At 39.5% G+C, this 17,663-nt stretch overlaps 1 protein-coding gene across 8 annotated transcripts in view; it reads left to right on the top strand.

Moving 5' to 3' along the window:
• The window catches only part of UPL6 (ubiquitin protein ligase 6), a 134,331-nt gene that overhangs the window by 18,980 nt on the left and 97,688 nt on the right, over positions 1-17,663 (top strand). For all 8 annotated transcript variants that reach the window (XM_088976065.1, XM_088976063.1, XM_088976064.1 and 5 more), the window contains 5 exons: positions 15,544-15,625; positions 15,817-15,935; positions 16,094-16,398; positions 16,615-16,711; positions 17,493-17,636. In XM_088976065.1, the coding sequence (XP_088832191.1) occupies positions 15,544-15,625; positions 15,817-15,935; positions 16,094-16,398; positions 16,615-16,711; positions 17,493-17,636 (747 nt within the window). The remainder of the gene's footprint in view (positions 1-15,543; positions 15,626-15,816; positions 15,936-16,093; positions 16,399-16,614; positions 16,712-17,492; positions 17,637-17,663) is intronic.

The raw sequence follows: 17,663 nt of genomic DNA, 5'->3' as shown, positions 1-17,663 counted from the left end.
TGAGGAAGTGATGCACTAAGATTATGGTTTATACTATACTGATTATATTGTCCCACTAAGGTTCTTTTGTCTTTCGGTTCATCTTTTCTATTTTGAAATTGAAGTGGCTATTTAGACTTTCTAGCTAGTCTTAGTTGGCAAAAGGTAGACTCTTGAAGCTTTAAAACTTCAACTTTTTATGTTTCTGAGAGTTACTTCATGTTGTGGCTCGCATAATGTGCATGTTATAATCACTAAGCATACTGGTTTATGGATGTGTTTCACATTAAATGAAGATTTAATTCACATGATAAGGTAAAGTGTGAACATTAAATTTTTTTTTTTTGCCGCAACTGTCATGCTAGATGAAGGTCTTTTTCAGGCTTCCTACAATATTTTCGCAATTGCAGCCAAGAATTATCATATACTCAAAAGATTCTTTGGATTCCAGTAGTTCAATTTAATTGAATGTGAGGTGTAAACACCAAGGTTTTAAAAACTGACATGGAACCGGAACCGTTCTGGCCACTGGTTCTGGGTCAGCGGTTCAACTGTCCAGTTTGAATGGATGGCCTGTTCCAACTTAAAAAAATAAAATAATTAAAAATATTTCAAATAAAAATGGCCTAAAACCATTGAATGGGTCGATGGTTCGACTGCCTGGGTCAGGGGGTTGTTGACCAAATCAAAGGTGTTTGGCCAAGGACCAGGTTAAGTGTGAAATGGAACCAGTTGCCTCGATGTTTCCCGGGCCGAACGGTTCGACTGTCCAGGTCAGCGATGGTTAAAAAACACTTGTAAACACCTTCTCTGACATGCCACAAAAAAGAAAGGATAATGGGGGAGAGAGGAGCAAGAACGAAGGGTAATGGACTAGTCTACCATTCCATCCTGTTTTTTTTTGATAAATGAAAGAAATTTTATTAAAACAAATATCAGAAATACAAACAGCCTAGGAAGAGGCACAAGATGTTACCTCCCCCGAGGACTGAATCATAAACACTAAACATGCCCAAACATGAGACAAATTACAAAGTAGCGCAAAACAGATCTCCCCTTGACACCCCTTGCTTGGCCAGAGAATCAGCCATTGCATTTGCTGATCTGCTGACCCACTGAAACCTAATAGTCATATTTCTTGTCATCCATTTAACTTTCTTTAACAGATCCCTGTAGCCCCAACAAACTGTGTCTGGGTTAATTAGCCGGCCCACTACTACCTTGGAATCCCCTTCTACTAACAAATTGTTCACTCCTATTTGACTAGCCATCTGTATACCTTGTACCGCTGCTAGTGGCTCTGCCCTTACAGAATCACCTTCACCTGCTGGTCCTGAGAAAAGAGACAACATATTGCTGTCTTTATCTCTCAGAATCCCATTCCATCTCCTGTTCAGTACCATATCCATTGTTATATGGGACTAATATGTGTTATAAATATATAATTAGGGCCAGGCTTGGGCCTAGATTTCAAGCCCAGTATGCTAGCCTTGCCAGCTAGAATGATGTCACTTATACCATGTGCTCTACTTGGACTATCACATGATCACCTCTATTGATTGCTAATGTCATAAACAACTGTGCTCTGATTGGCATGCATTTATCATAACAAACTTAAAGAAAACAATTTTCAACTTTACCATCGTTATGAACAACTGAAATTTCAGTAATGGTCTTTGGGGCATGTGTTTCTTTTTCTCAATTAAGCAGTTGCTTTAGTTGAATATTAATACATTTTTTTTCTAGTTCAAGAACATTCTAGACTTTAAAATATTTGAAGGATAACTACCGAATAGAAACTATAAATATTAGATCAAGGAATACAGATTAGAGAGAAAATTTGCGAAAAGAAAACATATGACTCTCGACTGAAAATGATATAAGTACCCCTGCCACCGTAACCATTGAATAAAATAGAAAATAATGATAAAACCAAAAGATAACAAAGACTCCTCCTGGGAAGAAGTAATGTAAGAACCTGACACCAAAAATGAAACAAGCGAGAAAACGGAAGTGAATGTTAAGACCCCCTCAATAAAAACCTATATAGCCTTTCAAGAATTTTGTCAAACACCTGCAAAACACAATGAATTCAGATGATGGACACACTTGAACAAATCAACATCATGCACCACCGGTGATCTTTAACCAAAACAAATAAGGTTAAAATCAAAGAATCACTCCCCCTGTCTGTAATTGCCAGATCTAAAATTGGACATTTGATCTGTTCCCAGTACCATGTAAAACAAGATCGATCTTGCATTAATGAGTATAACAAAATACAAGGGTCTGTAAATAAGATTGGACATTTAAGCTCTTCCTAGTACCACATAAAACAAGACCAATCTTGTATTAATAAGTATAACAAAATACAAGGGTTTGTACAATATAATTCTGTACAAATCCACAAGTATTCAAGTATCTTCAAAAAGATTACAGTCAAAAAAGAAGATAAGAATTTGTTATCTTTGAAATAAACTATATCTGATAATCATTACCTTAATGCCTCAACCATGCCATTAAACACTCCCTCCACAGGATTACTTTTCTGCTTGAACTGCCTTGAATTTCTTTCCATCTACACCATACACATAACTGCCAAGGGAATAGCAGACCAAAAGCATCTACCTTCACTGGCCATTCCAGCAACCTTCCATCCATGTAGCAGAGACCGAACAAAGGATGGCAAGCGCCAATGAAAAGATATAGCCTTGTAGAAGTTCATCCATATCTTGTATGTGGAGCTTCAGTGAAGAAAGATATGATTGGAAGACTCTTCTTCTCCATACACTAGGGGCAGAGGGAATCTGATATATTTATGCCCTTAGTAGCATTTGCTTGGTTAGACATTTCTCCCAAGCCACTACCCAAGTGAAGAACTTCACTCTTTTAGGAATTCATATCAAGTTTTTATGATCATAATAACCAAAACCACAACCAAACTGAACTCCACAGACCCGTTTCCAGAGGATAAGTGCAATCTTGTATGCCACAGTAGATTCCACCTAATATGCTGAACAAAAAACTTTCTCTAGTTCTTGATTTTTGGGCAAAGTTTCAAGATTCATTTCTTCAGACCAATCATCTGCATTTAGTTCTCAAAAAAGTCATCTAAAACCGAGCATTTCAATAGATGCATTCAGACCATTTGCTACATGTGACATCCCAAGGAATTGGAGAATGGTGGTTGAATCTTCAACGATAAGAGCTATCACATCAATAGTATGGGTTCACTACTTGCTGGATTCGTAAAGATAAATTTTGATGGATGCAGCTTCGGGAATCCAGGTCAATCAGATGTATGGCAAATGTTCAAAAATGGTTCAAGAAATATACTAGCCTTGTTATCTGGAAGGAAATAGTGACTCAAGTAGGGTTAGTGCTGTGGGCTCTGTTAGGAGTAAGAAGGGCTAAGACCATGAGCTTTAGACATCTTTTGGTAGAAGCTGATTCTTGTGTTGTTACATGTTGGCTGATGAAGAATCAGGAGGGTCTGTGGGCGCACATATATGTAATTAGGGGGATAACTAATATCATGAAGGAATTAAGTGCTAATGTTATTTATCAAAAAAATTAAGGGCTGATGCTACATGGATACCAAGATCTGTCAATGGACTGGAAGCTGGCTTAGAAAAACAGGGAGCATTGAGAAATCAGATGTTTTGGGGGACCCCAAGGGTGGGATTTGTAAAGGATCTTAGATGTGGCTAACCGCCTTTAAGGGATTATTTGATGATGTATGTAAACACTTTATAATGCTCTTTCTCTATCTTTAATAAAAAAATTATAGAACTTTTTTTCATAAATAAAGACTGGAATCATCATTATCATCATCATCATCCAAGCGTTGTCCCAACTATATTGGGTCGGCCACATGAATCCTGTTTCACCATTCTGTTCTGTTTAATGCCATATTGATTGTTAAATTATTGGCACTTAATCATTTGTTACTACTTATACCCATGTCCTTTTTGGTCTACCCCTAGCCCTTCTAGCCCCTTCAACTTGCAACGAATTGCTTATTCTTATGGGTGCTGTTGATGGTCTTCTATGTATGTGCCCAGACCATCTTAGTCTACTCTCTCCCATTTTATCACCTATTGGAGCTACTCCTAGGTTCCTTTGAATAACTTCATTTCTGATCCTACCCTTTCTAGCTTTTCCACTCATCCATCCCAGCGTACACATTTCTGCCACACTCATTTTCTGAACATGTTGTTTATCGATTGCCAACACTTCGTTCCATACAACATAGCTGGCCTTACTATTGTTTTATAAACTTTATAACTCCGGATACACCTCTCCAGGCCCCCACTTTGTCCATCCTGCTCTAATTCTATTGGTGACATCCCCCTCAATCTCCTTTTTTATGAATCATTGAACCAAGGTACTAGAAAAGGTCACATTGAGTTATCTTTTGGTCTCCAATCCTGAGTGTACCCTGATTTGCACTTCTATTATTATTAAATTTACATATCATATATTCTGTTTATTTTTTGATAAATGAGTAAAATTTTATAAATCCAGCAAATAAGAGTTGCAGTTAATCCAGGGAGAGGCATGAGATGCAACCTTTCCTTTAAGATTTAGTCACAGAATTATAAATTCAAATAAAATTACAAGGTAGCCCAAAATAAAGAAGCCTGAGAAACCCCCTCTTTTGCAAGTGAATCAGCCATTGAGTTTGCTGATCTGCCTACCCACTAAACTCTGATTGTCATATTCCTTGTTAGCCAATTATCCTTTTTAAGATCTCTATAGCCCCAAATCACAGAATCTTGATCCTTCAACCAACCCACAATCACCTAGGAGTCCCCTTCAATAAGCAAATGCTCTATTCTTAGTTCGTTTGCAAGCAGGATTCCTTGTACAGCTGCAAGTAGTTCAGCCCTTAAAGAGTCTCCCAAACCTAGAGGTGTAAATCGGGCCATGCTGCCCGTGGCCTGACACGATTTTGATCCGGCCCGACACGATGGTTCGCGAGCCGTGCCGAGCACAACACATTTTATGGGCCATGCTGGGCTTGCAGTTTCAGGTCTGTGGGCTAGTTCGCAGCCTGACCCAAAACGACCCATATATATATATTTTATATTGGCTAAATTTCTTAAAGTACCCCTAAGGTTTAGGAAAGTGACCAACTCTACCCCTACTGTTTCAGTATTGTGTTAAAGTACCCCTACTGTTTCTGACAATTGACTAAATCCTCCTCTACCATTAACTTTCCGTCACAGTCGATCACATATGACATCATGTGACCGATATTTTTCAAAAATTCCAAAAATACCCTTTGAAATCTTTCTCTCTTTCTCACTCTCTCCCCTCACCTCCTTCACACATGATGGATTGTCAATGAAGCCATTGACGCTGCTACATCCTTATGCAGTGGTTCTTCTCTCTTATCTCTAGCTCTAGTTCTCTTACAGTCTCTCTTTCTCGTCGGGAAGGAAGTCCACGACTGTGCAAGGATGGCACGAAGTGTATGCAGCAAAGATATTGGATGCGGTGTCGGTGGGTTCATGTGTACCATTGCTGCTGCCATTCACTCTCACACTAAGGTCATGATGCATGGACCCAACTGAAAAGAGAATTCACCCAAGGAGAAAATGTCAGGTCGAGTGATTGGTGTCGAACTAGTCAAATTTCAACAAACAAAAACTTAGACCCTCAGCAATCAAAACCATCAAAGACATCCCGGCCCTATCGAATCCTTTTTTTGAGGTAATCGTATCAATTTCCTCCTCCCATCATGCAATCATAGTTGTTCGACCTTGAAACATGCATCAATTTCTAGCTTTTTCGGATGTTCAACCTTGGAGCATATAAGCATTCGTGTTCTTACACTACTAAAGAAAGGAAAATAACAAAGGCCTTGGAATTATGCCCTTCTCCTGGTGTTCGTGTAGCTCTTGAGCAAGAATAGATGTGAACACCACTCTCTTATTAAGTCCTCCCGCAGGTCGCCTTTCGTTCCGTTTGATAGTTGCTTATGGATCGTGTTCCCGACAACAAAACTCCCCTTTTGGGTACCTTAGGAAGACCACTCAAAGTCTTACTGCTACACTGCTATGGGGGAAGTTTTTTCTTTTTCTCCTTCCTAATATTATGACTTGTACTTCTATGTCTCTCTTTCCTCTTGTAGTTTGATTTTGCAAAATACCGACAAGTCAGGTGTGACTTTTGTTGGAATTCCTCCTATTGTGATAGTCTAACTACTATTAGTAAGCATTCCTCCTCTACCTTTTCATAGAGAGAGAATAACCAACTTAAAGTTTTTGATTTGACGGGTAGTGCCTGGTGATGTTCATAAAAGATCCCTGTCAGCAAAGTGGCTCTTGTTTGACAAATGCCTCCACCGCTCCCTCCGGCAATTAAACAAAGAGGAAGGTTTTTCTCTGGCGGTGGTATTCCTCGAACTCCGACAGTACTTCCGACAATGGTTTCTCTCCGGCGGTGGTATCTCTCTAGCTTTTGGTTTGTTTGCTCATTATTTTAAAACCCAATCCGGAATTGGAATCTCGAAACATTCGATTACCATTTTAGTGTTTGTGATGTTGGTAATGGAGGCATCCAAGAATAGGATTATGTCGTCGGCGAGCTGTAAGTGAGAGATGTGAAGTTTATCCCTACCCACTTCAAAACCTTTCACCAAGTTGAGAAGAATTGACTTGTCAGAGAGAGAATTAAATATATCCATCACCAAAGTGAAAAGTTATGGGGGAAGAGGGCAACCTTATCTTAGACCCCTGCTGGCCTTGGAATAACCTTTCGCTTCACCATTTATCAATACTGAAAACCAAGGAGAGCCAATACAACCATTAATCCACCTGATCCAGTTTCTCCCAGAAGCTCTTAGCCTTAAGCAATCAAGAATGCAGTCCCAATCCACTTTGTCGTACGCCTTCTCAAGATCAAGTTTCACAAGGACCCCCGGGATCCCAGAGGATTTTCTGTCTTCCACACACTCATTTGCAATAAGAATGCTGTCCACAATTTGTCTTCCTTTTACAAAAGCAAACTGATTTGGGGAGATTAGATCTTCTAAGACTTCTTTAAGTCTGTTGGCCAGAACCTTTGCCAAAATTTTGTATATGCTCCCAACCAAAGTTATAGGTCTATAGTCTTAACTTCCAAAACTCCCCCTTTCTTAGGGATCAGGCAGAGAAAGGTAGAGTTAAGGCCCTTGTTAACAATGGTAGATGGATGAAAGTCCCTGAAAAACTCCATGAGATCTGACCTTACAATTTTCCAACACTTTTGGAAGAAAAGAATAGGGAAGCCATTCGGCCTTGGAGCCTTATCTCCGTCCATGCTGAAAATAGTCTTCCTGACTTCTTCCTCTTCAAAGCTTCTTTCCAACCAATCTCTCTTTTCAGCTGATAGGGTAGTGCCATCCCAATTAAATATTGTAAACTGATTTTCACTATCCTTGGAGTAGAGGTTTTTAAGAAAGAAAGGAAAGCTTCAGAAATTTCCTCAGGATTCTCCACTTCTCTCTGATTAAGATTGAGCTTAGAAATAAAATTCTTCCTACTTCCTGAGGCATAGGTGTGAAAAAATCTGGAATTATTTTCCACTTCTTTCAACCATCTCACTCTTGATCTTTGTCTCCAATAGATCTCTTCCCTTCTAACTAGTTTCTTCCATTCCTTTCTTAATTCTGCTCTTTTATTTCTGTTTAAGGCGTTGAGGGTCCCATTTTGCTCTATTGTCCAAGTCCTCTAATTCCGAAAGAATTCTTTTTTTCTCTTGTTCAACAGCTTCAAATTCTTCTCTCCCCCAAGCTTTAAGGTTTTTCTTCAAAGCTTTTAATTTCTGAAGAAGTCTGAATCCAGCCCAGCCCTCTACTTTGCAGTCTTCCCACCATGTTGCAACCTTTTTACTGAAATCTTTGTATTGTAGCCAGAATTTTTCCAATCCGAATGGGGTCTTTGTTTTAATTATTCTTTTGGTGTTCAGCAATATGGGCCAGTGGTCTGAGGTACATCTTGGACGAAGTTCTTGACACAGGTTTGGGAATCTCTCCAACCAATCCTGATATAGCAAAAATCTGTCAAGTCTGCAGCTTATGGCATTTTCTTGCATGTTTGACCAGGTGAAAAGTCCATTGGTAAGAGGGAGATCACATAGATTGTCTTTCAATAAAATTAGAGAAATTTCTCATGCTTCTGGTTGGGGTTCTACCATTAGAATGTTCTGAACTGAACCTGGTGACATTGAAATCACCCACTAAACACCATGGAATGTCCTCCTTCACATGCAGGGACTCCAACTCAGCTCAAAACCTCATTCTGTCAGAGGGAGAGTTAGGACCATACACCAGTGACGATCCAGCTGAAGTCTCTTTAATATTAGTGAACAGAACTGAGATTGAGAATTCACGTCTGTCAATCTCCAAGCCTGAAATTTCATCTTTCTTCCATGCTAGAATGATACCTCCAGCGGAACCCTCATCTGGAACAGCAGCCCATTTTCTACCCCTTATTCTCCATATGGCTTTCATAAGTTTTCTGTCGATGACTTCTTTTTTTGATTCCTGAAGGACAATTATATCTGGATTTTCTCTCTTCAATGTTTCTTTCACTAAGCTTCTTTTGAGCTGACCTCCCAAACCCCTAACATTCTAACTTAGTATCTTCAATGAGTCACTTTGACAGATTTCCCGTTATTCATCCTATTTCCTTTTGAGATGCGATCCATTAGACCCCACTAAAGCCTTTTTAGTTCTTTTTTAGGACCTTTTTTTTCTGTTTTTCTCCAGGGCGTTGCTAGATTTAGTCACCTCTTTATTAAAGATTCTCTCCTTTTCGTCTTCTTTGTCTCTTCTCACAATTCCCAAAGATCTGGCTATATTGTCAATTCCCAAATTCTCTGGCTCCTTCCTACCACTGCTTGGTGGAACAACTGTCTAAATTGGAATGATCTTCATTGGGTGGGATGGCAACTCATTTGAACCTGAAAGAGTGGAATGGGAGAAAAGACAGTGAGATGCAGAAGTAGAGCAAGAAAAAGGAGGCTGAAGAGAAGATAGAACCGAATGGGGGGTGGGGGAACTCTCTGAGTGTAATTTGTGGTTTTGGTTAGGAAAGGAGGATGACGTATCTCTCCCTTGTCTGCGAACATGGGGGTCTGATTCTGAAGACATTCCATAGCTTGGCTGGGTCTGCTCGAGAATCTCCACACAACCCCGACTCCCTTTGTCTGCGAACATGTCTTTTACTCTTTTAAGAGAAAACTCACGAGGGTTTGGATCTGCTTCAGTAGCATTCAAGTTGAGATCGTCCTCTGTGTCTTCTTCTTCACTAGCAGATGGCAGGCCAGAGCTCACTGACGAAGTTGGAGCCATGAAAACTTTACCAAGATGCCGGCCTGAACTAGGAGGAGTTTCGACAACAGCCTGGCTGAAGGTGGGGGTTGCTGGTGGGCTTAAGGTGCTAGATGGGCTGGTAGACTTAAGTGGGCCTTGAGTTTGAGAAGAGCGGCCCAAGTTTTCAAACTAACTAGGGGTTGGGGCAATATTGGCAATGCAGGAATTAGGGGGGCTTTTGAGATTTGAGACTTTTTAATAAGGGGTTGTGCCTATCCATCTTCTTCGCGTCTTTTGAACTCCACAAAGCCTTTAGATTTGGAGGAGGAGGAGAAGAGCTCCTATGCAGATTCACGAGGAGCCATTGTCGACTTTCTGCCTTCTCTGTGCATGCCTCTATTGCGACCAGATCTCTGAGTAACAAAAGTGGAAGTGCCACGTGGAGGAGAGACCTTTGAGCGAGTTGGCTCAGAGAGACTGGAAGGTGACTTGTTTGTCTTCTCCACCTCCACAGAGATGTAGAACTAGACGTTTCTATCCAAAACTGGGATTGAACAAGGGATGGCATGAATACCACGGGTTCTCACCCTGATTCTGGCAAAACTTAACTCAGAGAGATTCAAGGATCGGGGATCTATGTCTTCAAGACCTCCGTAGGTGTCTCCTATCAGAGAAAAAATTTCCTTCGTCCAGAGGTGGAATGGTAGCCCTCTTAACTCGAGCCATCTGTTGAATCTCAACTAATTAGGGACTGCATTAATCTTGGCCACCAACGTTCAATTTGAGCCCAATCACCGAAAACAAGGATTGCTTTGAGCTTGGTCCAAGAGATAATCAAGTCTTCCGAAGGTCCGAAGGGGCAATGCCCACTTCTTTATTTTGTTCAAAAGGGTGCTGTTTCAACATGGATTCAGAATGCAGATTGGCAGACACTTCAGCTTCAACTTCATCCCAACTTAACGTAGGTGTTTTTGTACAGATGAAAGCCAATCTCCTGTTTCCAAACGACTTTCCCTGATGTGCAGTCGAAAGAAACATAGACCCCTCGGATTTTATGATTCTGCTTTTGACTTCGAGCGATGGAAAGGCTTCTTGTGTGAGATTAGTATGGTGGGGTTTCATTCTAGGCAGAACAACCCAGCCTAAAATATGGATGAAAGAGTTACAGCCAACGGAAGTTGGTTCTTCTGGGATACAAATGTGTCTTACCTTGTTTGATTTTTCCCATCTGCTCAGATGGATGAACCTGCCCTAGGTATTTTATTTAACTTGTAAACATAGGATTCTTCCCTTGAACGCTCTCTTACGGTCTGCAAAATATCTTCGTTCAATTTCCAGAGCTTCTCGGATGCAGGTTCTAGTCCATAGAATGTCCTTTCGAGACAAAATTATTTGTGTCCAAGCTCCCCTGCTCCTTTCCGTTAGTACAAAATCATCTTTTTGAGTAAAGCTTCGTTTAATGTCAAAGGATTTTGATCCAACATTCAAAAATCTCCATTCCATGATGCTTAGAGAGTGGATCTTCTCCTACACACCTTTCCATCGTTCCATTATCAGGTTGAACATAGTAGTTGATCTAGACTACAATCAGTCTTGAATTAAAAGAAAAAAGGATGAAAAAATTGAAGAGAAGAAGAAGAGCAGAGGAAGAAAAGAAGTACACGAAGAGAGTTTTAGAAAAGAGAGAGAGTAGGTCATAATTTTTGCCGACCCTCTTAGTATTTTTAACTATTGGCTAACTGTAGAAAAGATGAATTGCTTACATGGCAAATAGAATAAGAAATAACTAATAATAAAGCTGAAATAACTAACTGAAAATAACTACCAACTAACACAGTCATATCTAACAGAAATATTGCTGCCATACCAACACTGTGAGGACCACATTAGTGGGGTCCATATCATTGTTCTTTACACTCCCCCTCAAGTTGGGAATAGATATTTGTCATTCCCAACTTGCATAGATCTGCCTCTAACTTTTTCCTTGGAACAACTTTGGTGAGAAGATCTGCAAGCTGCATGTTGGAGGTGATATATAGAAGACACACTTCTTGAGATGAAACCCTTTCTTTGACAAATTGTCGGTCTACTTCAATATGCTTAATTCTGTCATGTACCGGATTATGAGCTATATTAATTGAAGCCTGATTATCACAATACAACATTAAGGGCTTCTCATAACGCAATACCCAACTCCTCAAATAGTGATTCAACCATAGGATTTCAGCCACACCATTAGCCATGGACCTGTATTCAGCTTCTGCACTAGAACGAGAAACAACACTTTGCTTCTTACTCCTCCAGGAGACCAGGTTACCTCCTTCAAAAGCACAATATCGAGAGGTAGACCTTCTATCATCAATACTTCCAGCCTAATCAACATCTGTATAAACCTCTTTCTTCATGTGATTATTATTCTTGAATAGTATACCTCTACCTGGGCACCTCTTCAAATATGCTAATATCCTCTCAACTGCAAGTAAGTGAGTAGTCTTAGGGGAATGCATATACTGGCTGACAACGCTGACCGCATAATTGATGTCCGGTCGTGTGAGACAAAGATAGAGGAGTTTTCCAACTAACCGCTAGAACATAGCTTTATCTTCAAGTGGCTCTCCACCCTCTGCACTGATCTTGTGATTCTGTTCAATAGGTGTATCTGCAGGCTTAACACCTAACTTTCCAGTTTCTTCTAACAAATCTAGAACATACTTTCTTTGGGAAACAAAAATCCCATGTTTAGATCTAGCTACCTCAATACCCAAGAAGTATCGTAGCTCTCCTAGATCTTTCACCTCAAATCCCATGTATACAGCAAGCAACGTCAAGGAAGAGTCCACTCTCTTAATGAACAATGTATGGTCTGACTGGGCCTGTACATAGCCGAACCTTTCAAGGGCTTGTCTGAATCTATCAAACCAAGCTTTAGGGGACTGTTTTAGTCCATACAAAGCTTTATTCAACCACCAAACCTTCTTTGCTGTGTTTGCATCATAAAATCCAAGAGGCAAATGCATGTAGACTTCTTCTTGCAAGTCTCCATTGAGGAAGGCATTTTCGATATCCATCTGGAACAAGGGCCAAGGGTAACTGACTGCAAGGGACAATAAAACTCTAATAGTGGTCATCTTTGCTACTAGAGCAAAAGTCTCTAAGTAGTCTATACCATAAGTCTGAGTAAATCCCTTTGCAACTAACCGAGCTTTATAGCTTTCAATGGAACCATCAACATTATGTTTCACAGTAAATACCCATCTACATCCAATCGGTTTCTTCCCTTTAGGCTGATCAACTAGCTTCCAAGTATTATTCCTCAGAAGAGCATCCATTTCAACCTTCATTGCATCTTTCCACTCAGGAACTGACAAGGCCTCCTGCATTGTTCTAGGGATAGGAATATCAACAATAGATGTAAGGACGAACCTGTAAGAGGGGGACAAGTGATCATAGGACAAGAATTGGGAAATGCAATGTGCTGTGGATGTGGTGCAACGCCGTTTGCCTTTACGGACTGCAATGGAAGGGCTCTTGATCTGGATCCACAGAAGGAACTGGGGCTGTCCTGGATTGCTGATGACCGAAATCAACTTCCCTCACTGCCTGTGATAGACTCTCAAATCCCGACACCTCTGACACCCCTCCCCATTACATCCTTCATCACTCAATGGAACAGGTAAAGGAACTTCTGATGAGTTAACCCCACAGTCACTACTTTCTCCCTGAGGAGAAACCTTAGGATAATAGGGTACATCCTCGAAGAAAGTAACATCCATAGAGACAAATCTTTTCCCAGAAGTGGGTTCGTAACAACAATATCCCTTTTGAGTTTGTGCGTAACCGAGAAAAAATACATTTGTAGGCCTTAGGATCAAATTTGGAACGATGAGGTCCATGAATCTGAACAAAGCAAGTACAACCAAAGGTTTTAAGGGGAACAATAAACAAGTCCTTATCAAGGTATAGGAGGGTAAATGGAGGCTTCATGTCAAGAGCCCGTGACGGAACTCCCCAGAAACGAATAGGCACATTGGAGTTAAACATGATGCTTTTGGCCACCTCCAATATGTGCCTATTCTTCCTCTCAGCAACCCCATTCTGCTGTGGTGTATGAGGACAAGTACTTTGGTGGATACTCCTATGGTCAAGCAAAGAGGAGGCTAATTGGTTGTCCAAGTATTTTTTCGCATTATCGGATCTGAAGATTTTGATTTTGACCCCAAATTAGGTTAAAATCATCTGATGAAAGATCTGGGTCAAAGTAGGAACCTCATCTCGAGAACGCATAAGGTAAACACACGAAAACTAGGTATAGTCATCAATAAAAAACAAGAAATATCTGTACCCCCCATAGCAGTGATGTGATAAGGACCCCAAACATTGGTATGCACAATATCAAAAGGATTATTACTTCTTTTATTACTCAATGAATAAGATGTTCTACAATGCTTTGCAAACTTACAACTCTCACATCTCAAATTGGACATCTGAACAGACTCAAATACTTGTGATAGGGTCACATTGTCTCTTGTAAGTAGTTGCTGTCTCACAATATCGTACTCAGGATTCAAACCATCTAGGAACTCAAAAACCCTATTAGTCTCAACCTGCTTTCTTTGAGTTTGTGCATCCTTCTGGCTTTCCCACTCAAGTGTTTCTAGGTGGTCAATTTCATGCTACAAAGATTGCAGTGTAGAAAAGTAAACCGAGACTGGTTTCTCTCCTTGCTTAAGGTTGTTAATCTCACATTTCAGTTCATAAGCCCTAGCAACATTAAGGGGTTGGGAGTAGGTCTCTTTCATGACATTCCAGATTTCCTTAGCTGTTTTCGCCCACAAATAGTTCCGGCTGATATGTGGCTGCATAGAGTTGCACAGCCATGTCATAACCAAATAGTTTTCCTGAACCCATTTGGTATAGGTTTGGTCCTCCTTAGTTGGTTCTTTCACATCTCCGAACAAGTAGCTCAATTTTCCCCTACCCCCAATGGCCATCATGGTCGATTGAGCCCATTCTAGGTAGTTTGATCCATCAAACTTAACCGTTGTAATCTGAAACGTATTTTCAGACATGTTACCAGAATTGCTAGTCTCAAAAACACATTCCCCTTGACTCTTGAACTCCTTTCTTGATCAAGAATTAATAAAAAAAAAACTTTTTAATTACTGTAATAGGAGAAACAGCACCCAAACAACTTATAACAGTCGGCCTAGTTCTTCCAAAGAACACTGAAAACAGAATTCTGAATGAAACCAGTTCAAATTCTGATCTGAAACATAACAGTTCTGAATTTTTTGGGTTTTCTCTCAAAACCCTAAAGAAAACACAAAAAATTCTGAAGCCGCACCTCTCAGACTAAACCAAGATCTTCTTTTCTGAACTGAATCGCAAGAAAAAGCTTACTTCATGAAAAAATCTCTGGCTGCCACCTTCTGGTTGATGCAAAACTCTAATCTTGAGGATTTGAAGCTTCTTCTGATTCTTCCTGACTACTGGAACTCTCCCAGACTTCGACAATCTCTTTAGTAGCAGCTGCACACTATCAGTAACCTCCAAGAATCAGCTGATCCTCCTTCCTTGTTGAAAAACTTCCAAACCTAGGTGGTTCTCATGCAGTCGGCCTAATCACACTAGCATAAGAGCTCCTAGGTCGGCTCTGATACCAAGTAGTCGATCTAGACTACAATCAGTCTTGAATTAAAAGAAAAAGGGATGAAGAAATTGAAGAGAAGAAGAAGAGAAGAGAGGAAGAAAAGAAGTACACGAAGAGAGTTTCAGAAAAGAGAGAGAGTAGGTCATAATTTCTGCCGACCCTCTCTTAGTATTTTTAACTATTGGCTAACTGTAAAAGGGCTGAATTGCCCTTATTGCTTACATGGCAAATAGAATAAGAAATAACTAATAATAAAGCTGAAATAACTAACTGAAAATAACTACCAACTAACACTGTCATATCTAACAGAAATATTGCTGCCATACGAACACTGTGGGGGCCACATCAGTGTTCTTTACAAACATTATTATGTTTATGCGAAAACTTGAAACTTTCTTGTTCCTGCACTTAGGTTGAATGGTTCTTTGAGAGAATATTTGTTGAATAGATGTTATATCCTAATATCTACTTGGTGATTTGCTCATTGAGGTTAATAAAATGCAAAATTACAGTTTCTGCTTGGTCATTGTCCAACTTTTACTGATTTCTGCATGTAGCAATTGGTCCTAAAGATCTGCTTTTGTGTTCTTTTATTTTTTTCCTGTTTCAGGCCATAGATTTTGCAGCTGTATCAACATTTATGTTGGAAGCACTACCCCTGACTAAATCATTAAATGCAGAAAATAAAGGAAGTATGCCTTCACGATTATATAATTTGTACTACATTTCTTTTCTCTAGTTATTTTTCTTTGGGGGGGGGTCACATCTTCATATTACATTAATATCTGAGCGAATTATGAAGTTGATTTTGTAGGTCCCCTAGCTTTTGTTTATTATAATACATTCCATTGATATGTATTATTCTTGTTTATTTTTTTTTCAGATTCCACATTGGGTGAGGATGAAATGGATATTGATGAGGAAGTTAAGCAAGAAGTTATGAACTCTGATTTGGAACAACAGATCTCCAATGCAATAAATCCACACCTTCTTCAGCAATTGGTAGTGCCAACTTAGCTCATGGTGTATCAGTCTCCATAACAAGTGATACATTTCATCATTCTCTAACTCCAAAGCAACAAGTTTGCATCATGTACTTCTGGTTCTAATGTAAATTGCTTTCTTTTATTTTCATAATAAAATTGCTTTTTCTTGGGCAGGTAAATATTTTGTTCAGAGGCACTTCATTCCTTAATAATTCACATAAAGATGGGCCACAAGATAAGGAGGTGGAAGCGGTTGGTGCAGTCTGTGCTTTTCTGCATGTTACATTCAATACCTTACTTCTTGAGCGCATTATGACTGTACTAGCTTATAGAACTGAGCTTGTTCCTATTCTTTGGAACTTTATGAAATGGTGCTATGAGAATCAATGGTGGCCGCCTTTGTCTAAGCTAACAACCTATCCATCAGGAGATGCCCCTGGTTGGCTTTTACCTTTGTCTGTCTTTTGTCCTGTGTACAAGTAAGGTTACTTGTTTGGATTTTTCTCTTTAGAATTAAAAACTTTGGTTTTCTTGCAAGTAATTGATAGTTTGGATGGGTGGGGTGCCTTTTATCCGGGTTTTGTTTTTCTATTTTATGCCATCTTGAAGAAGGTTTGTCCTAGTTATTATTAATAGTGTTGTGAATTTATGATACAACTTGCCTCATGAAGATTGCAATTTTGGTGATGCATCAGGCATATGCTCATGATAGTTGATAATGAGGAATTCTATGAGCAGGAGAAACCACTTTCATTGAAGGATATTAGAGGCTTGATTATTATTCTTAAACAGGTAAATTCATGTTTAACACAGATTATCTGTATTATGTCATGCACTCTGGTGCAGTATAACAGTAAGACAAGTCTATAGAAAACAAGTGAATATGATAGAGACACAAGGTGGTAAGATGAGGAACAATTTGTAATAATCGGTTAGGGATTGGAAATTGCTCTAAATGACTCTAATTTGTAGCTTTAGGATAAATCTGTGAGTTGTAAACCACACCTACAATAGTTTGAATTAAAAGAAAAAGAAATAGGAGAAAAGGAGATTGAAGAGTATTGATAAAAAAAAAGAAAAGGAGATTGAAGAGAGAGAGAGAGAGAAGTGATGGAGGAAGAGGATGGAAGAAAAGGAAGAAGAAGAGAGTTGTTCTGAAACCTCTCTTCAGCCCCCAATGATATCTTTTATTCTTTTGTTGTAAAAAATAAGGACAATTACATGAGTGCCCTTAGTAGGGCGTCCATCACTAAAGACAGCAATAAAAAATAATAAAAACAAGAAAACAGGCCCATAACTAAGGCTCACTACCTACCAACACAAGTCATAAACATAACTTACAGAAAAACAAAGAAACTAAGGCCCATTTGGCTCATTATCTCTACACCGTGAAAGCGAGTGAATTTGCTATAATCTATGATCAAAGGTATTGATACTGCAAAATACCTTAAATTCAGACATTAACTACCAATTAACTTTTTATGCATTTTTTTTTTCATCCCACTGTTGAAATGAATGGATCCTATGATGTTACCTTTTAATTATTAATGTTCTAATGCACATTTTTCTGCAGGCCCTGTGGCAACTACTTTGGGTAATTCCCGCAAAGTCCAATAACTTGGTTAAATCTACAACCAACGTCTCCAGTCATGAAAGGCATTCTTTGGAATTCATTCAACGCAGAGTCAGCATTGTAACATCTGAACTCCTCACACAGGTAAGTGAACGTACTACAGTTTATTGA

This window comes from Nelumbo lutea, chromosome 3 (assembly GCF_056320005.1).
Source record: "Nelumbo lutea isolate HS-2025 chromosome 3, American lotus-T2T, whole genome shotgun sequence".
Lineage (NCBI taxonomy): Eukaryota > Viridiplantae > Streptophyta > Magnoliopsida > Proteales > Nelumbonaceae > Nelumbo > Nelumbo lutea.
Note: the sequence above shows the minus strand (reverse complement) of the source record. Positions and strands in the feature narration are given on the sequence as shown.